General features: G+C 33.9%; 1 protein-coding gene and 1 pseudogene across 1 annotated transcript; both read right to left on the reverse strand.

Moving 5' to 3' along the window:
• Positions 1 to 3,069: 3,069 nt before the first annotated feature.
• Positions 3,070 to 3,916, reverse strand: LOC111379657 (annotated as a pseudogene).
• A 7,575-nt stretch (positions 3,917 to 11,491) lies between these two features.
• LOC111379660 (polygalacturonase-like) lies at positions 11,492 to 13,504 on the reverse strand. The gene is made up of 4 exons (XM_023003086.1): positions 13,015 to 13,504; positions 12,579 to 12,868; positions 12,208 to 12,436; positions 11,492 to 11,841 (listed from the first exon to the last, which is right to left on the reverse strand). Exons 1-4 carry the CDS (start codon positions 13,456 to 13,458, stop codon positions 11,617 to 11,619), a joined length of 1,188 nt encoding a protein of 395 aa, XP_022858854.1. The 5' UTR covers positions 13,459 to 13,504; the 3' UTR covers positions 11,492 to 11,616.
• Positions 13,505 to 15,292: the final 1,788 nt, after the last annotated feature.

Here is a 15,292-nt window from a genome sequence, read left to right on the forward strand (position 1 = left end):
TATTGAAAAGTAAGTCTTTGTCTCAGGACATATCGTCCTCTGAAGAAAATGTTTACTCTAGGAGAGGACAGTGGGAGCAAAATAGAACTTGAAAGAGTTCAAGAGTCCACAGATATAGTTAATCAAGTAGATGAATCCGATTTTTATCCTATATCTGATATGGGATATACTCTTAATCAGGGAGTAGAGACTCTTGAGGACATGTCAACTCTATGTGAGTCTAGTAGGATCATTCGACCTTCAAGAAGGTGCGAATACGTGATTACTAATTAGGCATTATTGATCTAGAATGATGACCTACTAATTGCACAAAAATAAAGTCAAGTGTAGACTTAAAAGAGATAGGAAGAAGTCATAAAACTCGAGATGAACTCGACGTATGTGAACAAGGTTTGGACCTTGGTCGACCCTCCTAATGAGATAAAATTCATAGGTTGTAAATGGTTTACAATAAAAGATTGACATGGATGGGAATATCCATACATACAAAGCAAGGCTAGTAGCAAAATGTAATAGACAATGACAATGTGTTGACTTTGATGAAACTTTTCGCATGTAGCCATGCTGAGGTCCATTCGGATTTTGGTTGCAGTAATTGCATACCATGACTATGGGTTAAAACAAATCTCTTGGAGTTGAAATCTTTGATTTGATGGAAAAATCAAAATGTTTGATTTTATCAAATATGAAGATGAATTGTGTGTTTACAAGAAGATAGTGGGAGCATTGTCGCATTCCTAATATTATAGGAAATGACATCTCTATATTTCACTCGTTGAAATAATGGTTGTTAAAGGATCTATTCATGAATGATATGTGAAAGCAACTTGATCTATAGAGATAGAGATAGAAAATTGCTTGACTTATCCCAATCTATATAGATAAACTCTTGAGAAGATTTTATATGGAGAAATTGGTTTACTCTTAAACGGTGTGTTGGAAAGGTTCCAAATGTGAAACAACCGTTGTTTCATTGGTAGAAGCCTAATACGTGATTGCTTCAGAAGTTGCAACGAGTTGTGATGTGGATCAAGATGTTTGTTAATAAACTTGGAGTAGTTCCTAATATTATTGATCACATGCCATTGTATTGTGTGACAATATAGCCACCGCGAAAGCGAAGGAACTGGGGTCTCATCAATGATTCAAACATGTATTAAGGCGGTACAATCTCATCAAAGAGATAACATATAGAAATGACGTAAAGAGAAAAATAAATTCCCACATTTGACAATATTGCAGATCCACTGACAAAGAGTTGTCTTAGCTTAAACATGATCGTCATGTAGACTCTTATGATATTGGATACATAAGTGATTGGATCTAGTACAAGTGGGAGTTTGTAAGTGTTATGCCTTAGGTTGAATCAACCTTGGACATAAATACTTTTGATATATAATTAATGCAATTTAATGATAGATCTATTATTCAATTAATAGACAATTAAATTAAATAATAAAGTCCGTAGATTCAAATCCTCGTAATTTGTTAATTACAAGAAGCTATGATTGTAAGATACAAATTACATATGATTGAATCTTAAATCGTCCGTGGTCGTAAGTAATAACGAGATACGGATATCGTTATTACGGATAAACCATCACGTGTGGCATTTCTTACTTGTGAAGTAAGTAGCTGATCTCACAAGTTAAAGTGTGGTGACATTTAAATAAACACATGGATGTTTTGTTATAGAACAAAACATTGGAGACCCGCCGAGAGATTCCACATGGATAATTATCTGAGTGTCAGTGGTTAATCTCTAACATTCGGTAGTGGGATTGGTCCTTTTGACTTTAGGTCGTCATAGTACTTTATATGAGGACGATCATGCTTTGATGGTGTTGGATGTTGCTCTACCAAGGGTTGCTAATACGGTATCATTCGGGAATGTCAAGAATCATATGAAAGTTGTGAATGACTAATAGAGGATCCGTCACTCTTAGATAGTAAGAGATTATGATCTATGTTTCATTCAATTTAGTCGATAACGAAATCCTTGGCCAAGGTGTACTCACAAGTTGAAAAGGAGTTTCGACTTATATTAACTTAATAGTAGAGTGAAAGATATGATCGATAATCGAGATTGACACACCTCCATATCTCGTAATTGATCGGATCATATTGACGAAAGAATTATAGTTTCAAGATAAACGAACGAGTTTGGTTTTGTCATACCACATGACATTTTTCGTGACATGTATTGCCCTGACACATTACTAGATGTCAATTTGGGACGGCGAGTGTGATTGGTGATAAATTAAAAGGGTGTTTTAATTTATCAATTTTGATTAGATCAAAATAATATTTCACGTTTTTAGACATCGTGATTGGAAACCTGATGGGTCGCACACAAAAGGAGAACTGAAGAATTGTAATTTGTTAATTAATTAATTTAACAAGTGTTGAATAAATTAATTAATTGGGTTGCTTATTTATAGGCCCCAATTGATTAATTGAATTAATTACTTCACGGACCAGATTTGATTAAATGGGTTAATTAAATGTTGGACCAGGTAAAGCTAAGCCCATTTGGGCTTATATAAATATGATCAGGGTATTCAAAATTGCAGTGATTTTTCGTTATCCTTGCTACCACAAGAAAAACCCTAATAGTACAATCTTGTTCTCTATGTGGATCACCGTTGGAGGCTGGACAATTGGACAGTTGTGGATGGCGAATCAAGATCATTGGAACAAAAAAAAAGCAAAGGGGTTTGCAGATCTAGAAAAAATATATGACTTTTATCACAATTTCTATCTAAACACAAAGATGAATCATGGTGGAAATCGAAAATTATTTTAATTTTCGCTGCACATGTTAAGTAGATTCCCAACTATATATACACGGAATGAACGGGGATTTATTAAACTTTGCTTTTGAAGGAAATTATTGGAAGGAATTAACCTTAATCTCTTCAAATTGGTTCATGAACTTCTTAACGTAATATATACCTTAATATGGGCAGAAGATTGCGGTCCAGCGGCAAAAGTGCATGTTAGAAGACGTTGTTACATAATTGATTCTTATTTTATTAACGGCTTGCAAGTCAAAATGATATTAGTTAATTACACTATCATTCCTATACAGTTGCTGATTATATTAGTCAAAATGAAGACGTTTTCAATCCACAAGTTGGAGGTGCCGGGGCCTATAGAGACACAATCATCTCCAGTGCCAATTTTAGAGTTCATAAGTGTGACTCCTATTGATTTTTCCACCTGAATTCCGTCAGTGTTTGGGCTATTGCCTGCTGCTGAAACCTTCATTTCCACCAGCTTGGCGTTTTGGCATCCATAAATCAGAATGTGGAACTTCTGGCTATTTACTGAAGATAATCCATTGATGATGATGTTGTTAGAATTGTAGAAGGCCAGAGTCTGTTTATTGAAGATACAATAAAAGAGGACGTTAGATTATTGTAATACACTATAGTAGAATTAATGTGGAACTACGTACATGTTATTTGTTTTACATACCGTTGCTCCATTTGGGCAATTCTTGCCGGAATTCTTGCAAGCCCACAAATCATCCCCTTGGACATCTAGGATTCCGCCAATTACAGAAACTCCGGTCACTCTTTTGAACTTAATCCAGTTACCAGAATTTCCAATAACATTATAATCAGATGGAGCTACAAGAGTGCCATCAATGTGTAGCGTTATAGCCGGGTTTTTGCATAAATGGCGGGTAAAACTTGTGGCACCGAGAAAGTATCTTCCTGGTGGCTGGCTGTGTAGAAGCACAGGCTGAGGCCCATGCACTCAAGAATGCATTGGTGCAATCAGTTTTTCCATCAGGTTTTGCTCCCAAACTTTGGACATTGTAATTGGCATTGGCTGCAAGTGATGAAAAGTGGAAGAAGGTGAAGAGGAAATATTGGAAAGCAAGAAGAAAACTTAGAGGGCGAGCCATTATATGTGTGTGCGCGAGGTAGAGAGGGAGAATGGGAGAGATGGGATTTGAAGAAGCTATAAGAGCTATTTATAGGCTTTAGTTTGTGTAGTTTGAGTGCAAACCAAAACAGTGACAGCTGAAGGAAATTGATTTAGTGCTTGTTTGGTAAGGATTTTGTTAATTGATTTTTTGACCGTTAGAGATAAATTGAGTCCTATCTGTGAGAGAAGAATTCAAAAATGATGGCTGAAAGATTGAAATAACAATAAAAAAATTGATATTAACTGGATTAAAATCTCTACCAAACATACTCTTATATTGAAAACATGTTTGGACGAATAAGAATTTTAAGTTGACAAGGGCAATATTTGTTTTCTCTAATCATGGTGATTGAGGATGTATTACATTTCTATCAGAGGACAAGAAAATATAGTGAGATTTTGCTTTTAAATATACTCTACGAATTTATCGAATTTGTTGCATGATATTAAATTTCTACAATCGCTTGCAAGTAGGGAATCCGAAATTAACTTTCATTATGCTAATCATCTTCGAACCGAAATAAATTTTATTATCATATTGTGTTATTAAAACATGAAACAAAGTGATTTTGTCATATTTGAGAAAACAAATGAGACGACATGTATTATAGGATGCGTCCAATAAGAAGAAATGTTTTTGATCTGCAAATGAAGCCCTCAAAAAAAATAAAAAATAAAAAATAAAAAAATGGTAGAAGATAAACAAGAATTATTATGGACATTTAAAAAATAAAAAGAGAAAACTAGAACAAAATTTCGTTCGTCCCAAATTTAATAACCGAAATTCTTTTTCAAATTTGTCAATATATATATATTAAAAAATGGAGATAAGTTTGAAGAAATTCGTGTTTCGCCTACAAAATTTCTTTTGCTTCCTCCAAAAGTTCAGTTGGTTTGCTTATTTGACTTGACAATTAAACAAAAATCCACTTGCTCAATCAGTTAGAACACCAAGCACTGGCCATTCAGTTGATTTATTGGCAGCACTCTCTGTTATTTGTCCCACTACAAATCAGCACGTATGAAATATTATTGAAGTTTAATGGGCTCTGATATAATATTAAAACATAAAATTCTATCTTAAAAGGACGACATGGAATTGTATTTATTTTGTCGTCTTTCGAGGTGGATAACCTTGAGAGTTGCCAAACGACAGGTCATGAAATTACCATGTTTCCATGCAGTATAGTTTATCTAGAGGTCAAAATAATCACATTCAAAGCTCTTGACAGACGAAAAGAATTCCCTCATCAAAGGAATGTAATTCGGACATTAAATTCAAGAGTATGATATGTTTTCTATACTAAATAGTTAAAATCATGATACCAACTACCTTTTTTTATTTTTTTAAATCGGTCATGATACGAACTTTTTATAGAGACTAGTTGAAAAGTATATAATTTGTCTTTACGTTTTTTTTATAATTAACCGCTACGTATTAGATTAGAAATTGATTAACTGAGAAAATCCATGGTATTGAAATCCAGATTTATCAAAAACCGAACGTGAAACATGATATGTCTCGACAAATAAAGGAAAAGTCTTCAATATACGGCGTAATTACATCAAAGCAAAGTGTGTCTCGGTCACTAAAAAAGATGAACGGCTTTAAGTTTTATTGTTATGACATAAAACTTAAAAGCAATGCCACACCTAATTGTGGAGACGAAAATGCTAAAGAGACATGGAGAGGGGACAGGGTCGAGGTGGCGCGATCTTGGCCCTTGATCTGAATTTTAAAAATGCAGATCAAGGGCCTAGATTGCAGACCTGTGCAAACTAGGCCTTGTCCCCAATCCCTTCCCTTGTATTTGAAGCAGATCTCTTGTGGAGATGTCGTGTGTGAACGAAGGAAAATGTTGTGATTTTGAAAGTTGTGTAGAAAAATCCTTAAAAAGTGAGTAAATCTATATTCAGAAAGAATCATTTAAAAAAAAAAAATTGCTAATTAGAGGGACCTCGGTCCTGAATCCAATCCTTGTTCCTTCCCCTGTATTTGTAGCAGATCTCTTGTGGAGATGTGTGTGAACGAACGAAGATGTTGAGATTTTGAAAGTTGGGTAGAAAAATCCCTAAAAAGCGAGCAAATCTATATTCAGAAAGAATCATTAAAAAAAAATTGCTAATTAGAGGGATTAACCTTGATCTAACCACATTTGTTCATGCATTTGTTCACATGCCAAAGCTAATTGAATTAATCTTAATATAGGCAGAAGATCGTGGTGCAGCTGAAAAAATTAGAAAGCACGTTATTTACATGATTGATTCTTATTTTATTAATAATTGTCAATGATGTCCTAAAGTGTACAATATTTCTAACTAAAGTACGATTTACATAAAGCCCTTGGAAATATATACCAAAATTAGTTAACCTTTCATTTAGTACAATTTATAAGTTATTTGTAGATATTCAAACTTCATATTAAACCATACATTCCAGTTGACCTACAAAAATTGTCATCTTATTCACCACTTCTATATATATATATATATATATCCAGTTGACCTACAAAAATTGTCATCTTATTCACCACTTCTATATATATATATATATATTAAACTACCATGTTGACTTGTTGAAATACATGTGAGAGTCTGTGTGATCATGAAATCCATTTTTCCTAATCAAACCACCATGCTTGTTGAATATTTATTATAAGAAAATAGATCGACAAACTTTGAAGGGGCATAAGAGTTAGAGTTATAAAAATCAACGTCTATCTTATGGTAGTTTTTCATGCTTTATTGCTATTTTTGCCTACCTCTTCAGAGTATGTTAGAATAGATCCAAAACCCCTATTTAAAATGTTGTAATCCTCGTCAATGACTTAATTTCCATGCCCAGAACAAATGTCTTGTGTAGATGAAACAAAGCTAGTTGCAACTTGCCCAAAGCTTTAAAGGCGATGCAATCTAATATGTTTTGAATAGCCATAATAATATGAATGCCATGGAGTCTTTTCCTCGCAGAGATAAATTGAATAGCCATTATCTGAATCCAAACTTTTATCAAATTCTTGTTGACCACAATCTTGACGAATGTACACGAAAATGAGTAATCTAATTATTAATTCACTAGAAAAAAAATAAAAAATTCATTTTTAACACATTTTATGTAAAATTTTCTCATAAAAAGTAATTGTTCGGCTATTTCATCAAGAAGGATAAACTTTTCAAGAAATAATTTTTCGTCATTGAAACTATAATGATTTTGTAGTATTTTTTTGTGAAATGTTCTCTATGTATTAATAGAAAGTATACAGGTGTTGCGGAATGAATCTTCAATCGATGAATTCTAGGCTCAAATTAAACTTACCAATCAATATATATCAACCAACCCACCAAAACATCAAACCCACAATTCAATACACTTATGATTGCATTCCTCTTTTCTCACTCACAAAGGGACAACAATATGGTGGTGATTGCAAGCCACAAAGGCAAAGAGAGGACAAAAAGAAGGCAAGAATTTGAATGAGGTCACAAGAAGAAGCCGTTTTTCTCTCTTCTCAAACAAGGGCAACAACACACGGCTTTTTGCAAGAGAGTTGGTATATATAACTTTAGGCATATTACCAATTGGGCTAAGACACAAAAGGTTGGGTGATGACACAAAGTAATGGGGCGAGACACAACGAAGCCCTCCTATAAGTGAACTTGGGTCAAGGCAACATTAAAACCAACTAAGTTGAAACTAGTAGCCCACGTTATTTTCGGGTCGAGTAAATGAATTGATTGGTTGATAAATATTTCACTCGTGGGCCACGGCCTATAAAATATAATCCGACATTGTTTAACTTCATTGCTCGGGATTTATTGGGTATCAAAATTCAACAAATCTCCACCTTAATGCGCCCTAAATCTATAAGCAATCAAAACACACAGTTAGCACTTGCATAATCGATGTAGCGAATGAAATTGGATCACAGACCTTAACTTGTGTTTCCAACCTGAAACATATACCATACCTACTCCATATACTTATCGGGGCTAAGGTCAATAACACCCAAGGAGAAGCAAATATTCAATAGTAAACATCAAGAGCAAATACATGTGTGATGATAATATATTATAGGATAACACACATAGATCATTTCAGAAATATGTTCACACAGAACCACATATTAACATAAAGTTAATAAAACACACGGTCAACCATATATGCAACAAATGTATAAATGATCGACGAGAAGATCTCACCATACTTATCATATCACATTCGGTGTTGCTCATACCTCAAGAAGACATATCTCTTCTCATCGTCCACAATGCTCACTAGACTGATCACTCAACCTAAGTCTAATTGGTAGGTCTCAATAGATCCTAAGTCCTTGGGATAATCATCTATCACTACATTACTTCTCCCAACCTAAGTGAATAATGGGTCTCCACCTAACAAAAGTAACAGAAGTGCTTCTCTCATACTCCACTTGATTATGATTTCTTTACAAATAAAATATTCTAGACATTTAATCACATCTTCACTTCTGATTCAAATGTTACAAACACATCTCCGGTACAAACCACAATGTACCCTTAAACAATCTAAACTCCACCTTACCAAAAGACATATAATACACTACTAATGCATCCTAGCCCACTATGCATGCAATCAATTACACCAAATAATCATATTGCCTCAAATTCATGCAAACCACAATGTACCCTTAAACAATCTAAACTCCACCTTACCAAAAGACATATAATACACTACTAATGCATCCTAGCCCACTATGCATGCAATCAATTACACCAAATAATCATATTGCCTCAAATTCATGCAAATGCACATATCAAAGCATTGAAATGCAGCATATAATCATGCAAAAAAAAAAAGGCAATCACATATATGCAGAAATGATCACACACAGATGTACATGCAGTAACTAGGTTTACTCTCAACAAACCTCACTAAGGTCATCACTCGACCCTAAAGGCATATTCGACTTAAATCTCATCTTACCATTCTACTTATCCTTTTTCTTGGGATAGTCCCTAATAAAGTGCACAGACTTATCACAGCTGTAACACCGTCTATCATGAGACGTGTCCCATCTCTTGCCCTTTTTCTTACCACCCTCATCACTAGAGTTATTGCTCGAATCACTATTGTTTTGGGTTCTACCCAAATTCATTTGCTTAAACTTCACCCTACTCCTCATCATATGTAACTCACCACTCTTCTTATCTTTTTTTTTTTGCCTTAATCTCCATCTCCTTAATCCTAAACCCCTGTTTGGCCACTATTAATTTGAATTATAATGGGAGTAATATTGTTTTTTGAAAAATGAGTGGTTGTAAAAGAATGAAAAGTTTTCGATTTACATGTAATATTATTTTATTGAAGATTGTGTAGTTGAAAATAGGAGAGAGGAAAATTTAATTTAAATTGATGAGAATTAAAAGGGGCCAAACAGGGGCTAAGTGAGTTTATGACAATCTCAAGTGTTGAGATGTCCCTACCATACTTAATTGCATTCTTAATCTCTCTATATGAATCAGGCATGGAATTAAGCAAAATAATGGTTTATATGTTTCAGACACCTTTTCGCCACAGTTAACAATATCTAGAACTAATTTGTTAAAGACGTCCGAATTGTCATCAAGATCCTTTGAATGATCAATTTTAAAACTGAAAAATCTTTCAAACAAGTACAATTTGTTAGGAGTAGACTTCTTCCAACTTTTTTTAAAGTTCTTTTGTAGAATCAAGTTTTCCTACTTTACTCAAACCAGTATCAGATAGGTGTAAAATGATTGAAGCGTAAGCAAGTTTATCATATTCTTCTTTTTGTACTTTTGTTAAGTTTGAAAGAAATTTGTTAACTATGATTTTGAAACTTTTTATTGGATTAAAATATCGTTCATCTTTTGTTGTCAAATTGAAAAATCTCATTTTTCATTAAAAATACTAACTTTGAAATGTGAAGACATTTTTAAAATAGAACAACCAAATGCACAGATAGGTCACACAAAGTAATCCTAAAACCGCAATATATGCCATCATAGATTCCCAGGATTTCATAAGATTTGCGATCTTAGATCAAGGAAATGTTCAAACTGGTCAAATCCAGGTGTTCTAACAGGATAATTAATGCAACACGAAGGTATGTTAACAAAAAATTCAAATTTTCACGTAATGCAGACAATTGAACACAGAAGTAATTACTAACTTGCAATTAAATCCAAAACTTCAAATAGAGCAAATAATTCTTAAATTTCTAGCACAATGAATGTTATCACTTCACGGTAACGGTAACCACAAATCTATTGTCACCTCACATGGTGACGAACTAATATTGAAATTTAAATTGGGATAAGCTAATAAACGAGAGAGAACCAATTTGAGTCTGTAAATTACGTGAATCGCAAATTTGTTACTTTAGGACCATTAATATTCACCCCAAAATCTCCAGCAACCAATTAAGCAAAATTGAATCCTGAACACATAGGGGCAAAATCATCCAAAATTTACAACAACACTCGAAACTAAAAACGAACACTGCCGTAGGGTCCGTCTCGTTGTCCAAAAGAAACTGCCTAAAGAGACAATTGGAGGATGAGGTCCCATGTGCTCACACTTGCCACGTTTGAGGTCCATGCTCGAGTCACGTGCCACCTACCCTAGTGTGCCTCGATTTGCTGAATATGCCGGTAATCTTGGTTTGTCCAAAAGGTAAGTGGTTTCACTAGAAAACACCCAAATAGATTCGGTAGAAAATTGAAAAAATTGGACAGTTTCTGTTCAATTTTCCTGCCAATTTCTAATCATTTTTGGGCCAGAAATCCAACAATAATCTTGCTCTGATACCAAATGTTGCGGAATGAATCTTCAATCGATGGATTCTAGGCTCAGATTAAACTTACCAATCAATATATCAACCAACCAATCAAAACTCCGAACCTACAACTCAATCCACTTATGGATGCATTTATCTTTTCTCATCCACGAAGGAACAACAATATGGTGGTGATTGCAAGCCACAAAGACAAAAAGAAGACAAGAAGAAGGCAAGAACTTGAATGTGGTCACAAGAAGAAGACGTTTTTCTCTCTTCTCAAACAAGGGCAACAACACATGACTTTTTGCAAGAGAGTTGGTATATATAGCTTTAGGTATATTACCAATTGGGCTAAGACACAAAAGGTTGGGCCAAGACACAAAGTAATGGGGCGAGACACAAGGAAGTCCTCCTATACATGAACTTGGGCCAAGGCAACATTAAAACCAATTAAGTTGCAACTAGTAGTCCACATTGTTTTCGGGTTGAGTATATGAATTGATTGTTGATAAATATTTCACTCATCGGCCACGGCCTATGAAATATAATCCGACACTGTTTAACGTAATTGCCTGGGATTTATTGGGTATCAAACCCAACAACAAAAGTACAAATGTAAATCGTCATTTTACTCGTAAATGTATCAATTTCATCACCTTAAACTAATCACATTTATCGCTGATTTCAATTTTTAATTGTAATGGGATAATTGTATAGAAGGTTTTGAAAGAATGTTTGGAAAATTATCGATCTATATAAAAGAATTTTCATTCATATGAACTTTATTTATTGTATTGGATACATTGTGTGTCTAAACTCATTCTTAATTTTGTATCTTAAGCTTTTAGTAAATGATCTATAATCTTGTTCAACTATAAATACTTCAATCTGTTTTCTAATTATATAAGCAGTTGTTGGGTTGAACCAAGCCCGAAGCCTTCCCATCGGCATTAATGCATGACGAATGAGCCGGTTCATTTTTGTAGGTCAGCTTAACGTCTTCCAAGTTAATATCACTGCATGGATTTCCTTTACTGCAGTCAAACTTCATTGCAATTTCGGTTGCCGAACTCCCATGTATGTCTTGATAAGTTATATCACTAATCTTTACACCCGAAACCTGAGAAAATAAAATAAAACCCTTTTCAGAATTAACAGAATAGATGCAAGCTGGAAGCTAACTGGAAGCAGCAAATGGAAGCAAGTAATAACAGTTACATTGCACGGCTGGAAGTTAGTTTCATCAGTTGTATATTTACAGTGTCAAAAATGTATTGGTTTGTAGTACGTTCGTTAGTTAGTTTGTTTAAATTAGTTGGTTAGTTGTCTATTTATAGCAGGATGTAAAAACATTCATTTCAATAAGAATTAAACAGGGCTGGATTTCATTCTATATAAGTAAGGGGGAATAGGGTGGGAGTTGGGTTTTTCTGTAAGGAAATAAGTGCAACAATAAAATTTATAATGCTACAAAAGCAATTATTACCTGATCAGGACAATTTTGACCACCGGGACAATAATTTTGGTCAATAATTATTGGATTTTCGACGTTAACCATCACAAGATGCTGGAAGAGAACATATTTAACAAACCCCTTGCTTGGCCTGGCCCATGTCTTCACCCTCACCCCATTTTGTGTTCCTGTAAATGTAGCTGACTTAACTGTCACATTTTGCACTCCAGGTTCTTGAATTTGCCACCCTAGACTCCCAATGCTGCAAAAGGCACACAAATTAATCAACTTAGGTATTAAGTACTTAATTTATAGCACACCTGTAAGTAGGCAAATAAACCTTTGGGATGGATATTATAAAATTTAATCCACTGCGGGCTTTATATATGTGAGAAAACCAGTACCTTATCCCATGGCCAGGGCCGCAGGCGACATTTTCTATCCACAGGTTGGAGGTGCCAGGGCCAATAGAGATACAGTCATCACCGGTTCCAATTTTTGAGTTCATAATTGTGACACTTGAGGATTTCTCCACATGGATTCCATCGGTGTTCGGGCTGTTTCCTGGCGCTGAAACCTTCATTCCCACCAGCTTGGCGTTTTGGCTTCCATAAACCAGAATGTGGAACATCTGGCTATTTATTGAAGACAATCCACTGATCATGATGTTTTTGGAATTGTAGAATGCCAGTGTCTGTATTGAAGATACAATGAAAAAGAACATTAAAATTTCCATGCAAGTTACTCAAGTAGAATGAACTAATTATGTATCAAACATGCAAAGCTAATTAGAGTACTATTTCAAATGATAATAGTCCACTTTCTTCTTTATTAACGTACCGTTGCTCCAGTTGGACAACTCTTGCCGGAATTTTTGCAAGCCCACAAATTAGCCCCTTGGGCGTCTAAGGTTCCACCAATGACAGAAACTCCCGTTACACTTTCGAAATTTATCCAGGTACCAGAGTTTCCAATAACTTTATAATTAGATGGAGCTGCAAGAGTGCCATCAATCTGTATCGTTATGGCCTGGTTTTTGCATGACTGGCCAGCAAAAGTTGCAGTGCCGAGCAAGAATCTTCCCGGGGGCACGTATATGGTGGCTGGTTGTCCAGAGGCACAGGCAGAGGTCCATGCACTCAAGAATGCTTTTGCGGAATCAGTTTTTCCGTCGGGTTTTGCTCCCAATGTTTGAACATTGTAATTAACATTGGCTGCAAGTGATGAATACTGAAAGATGGTGAAGAGAAAATGGAAAGCAAGAAAACTCACTAAGCTAGCCATCTTGTGTATATGAGAGAGATTCGATGAGGAGTTGAAGCGTTTAAGAGGTATTTATAGGCTTTTGTTTGTGAATATAGATTAGATTTAGATAATAATGTTTGGTCATGTTTACTGTTTATTTATGACAAACAGAACTTGTTTGGTGGAATAAGAATTTCATGCTTTTTCGAACATGGCATCAGTCAATAAATTGCGGCTCAAGAAACAAATACACCCACGAGAAAGTGATTGAGGTTCGAGAAAACAAAATTCTCATAATTCTCATGTCATTTATTTATTTTCTTTTGTCACAAAAAACATAAAATTCCTAAGTTGTTATATTTCTGTTTTGCGGCAAATATCTGTCCATGATCACAATATTTTAATATAACTAAAACTCTATTTTCTTGTATTTATATAATTTGTCACCAAATTTATATAGAAAAAAAAATTGCATATGCATATAACCTTTAATGTAAAAGTCAGATTTAATATAAAGAATTTTGTCATTTGTATATAAAAATGGTACGTAAGGGGTCACTGAAAATAATTTGGATGAAAAAGATTAAATGAAAATAGTTAACTATGTTTTATACATTGACAAATGATAGAGTGTCATGTAACAATATGTAATCTCTTATGTAAATTTTGATGTTCATGTAACAATGTCCTATTATAATGCCGATGGCATATTGAAGATTCTTGCAAAAAAAAAAAAAATGCAAACCGAAGCTCTATCATTTTGTATTGTCCAAATATTATCGTGTATGACTTTTCAAATCAATTTTTATTCTCTCATTTCATGAGATTCACAGTTACTATCTACTTATCTATTGCTCATTTCTATCATTTAAATATTAACCACCCATCCACTGATATTTTCTATAATTACTATCTACTTATCTAATACTCATTTCTATCATTTAAACATTATCCACCCATCCAGTAATCTTTTCTATCTATCTATAAATAAAGGTATTTATAATTACTTCCCAAACATACTTTAATTTGCCAACAAATTATAGTAAAAATGGACCGACTATTAAATCATTGGCCAGCTTAAGCGTTTGGGAACGATTTTGTGAATTGATTTTTTGATCGTTAGAAGAAACATAGGGTCTACATGTGAGGAAAAAAGTCAAACTTTATGTCTAGAACAGTGAAATAACAGTCAAAAAATCAATTTTTGGAGTAAAAAATCACTTCCAAACACCTTCTAAGTTGCTTCTTCCTAAAGCTCAGTTAGTTAATTTGCTCATTTCATGTGAGAATAAAATTTAAAATAATATCTCATTAATTTAGAACTCCAGTTCTTGCTTATCAATATTTATTTAATAATTACAATACTCACCGGAATAAAGAATAACATATTCTTGAAATAAGTTCTATCTTTCTTCTTAAAGTCAGTGCATATTAATACAAATTAGTAAATTTAAAACATAAAACATGTAGTAGTCATGTTTAATCGAGAATTCTTTTAAGAAAAGTGATATTGATATAGTAATTCAAGTTCTCGACAACCAAAATTACATTGGTTGTGATCAATTTTTCTTTTAACCAAGCTATTCTGAACTTACATTACAACCAAATAAGATCATAACCCTATTTTTTAATTATTTGAATATAAGAATGGATAAACAAATTGATGAATAGAAACAAAACTAAGAAGGTAATTAATTACTTGATCCACACGCCATTTATTCTTTGTTGGTCATACATAGTAGAAGTTGAAGTTTGATTTCCGGAGAGATTAATGTTACCTAATTTTCTTACTTTTCAGCTAAGGTGCAGAAATATGTCTTCTTTTCAACCATTTAGTTTTCTGTTTCATCAGTACAGTAAAGCAAGCCGTTTA

This window comes from Olea europaea, unplaced genomic scaffold, assembly GCF_002742605.1.
Source record: "Olea europaea var. sylvestris unplaced genomic scaffold, O_europaea_v1 scaffold2016, whole genome shotgun sequence".
Lineage (NCBI taxonomy): Eukaryota > Viridiplantae > Streptophyta > Magnoliopsida > Lamiales > Oleaceae > Olea > Olea europaea.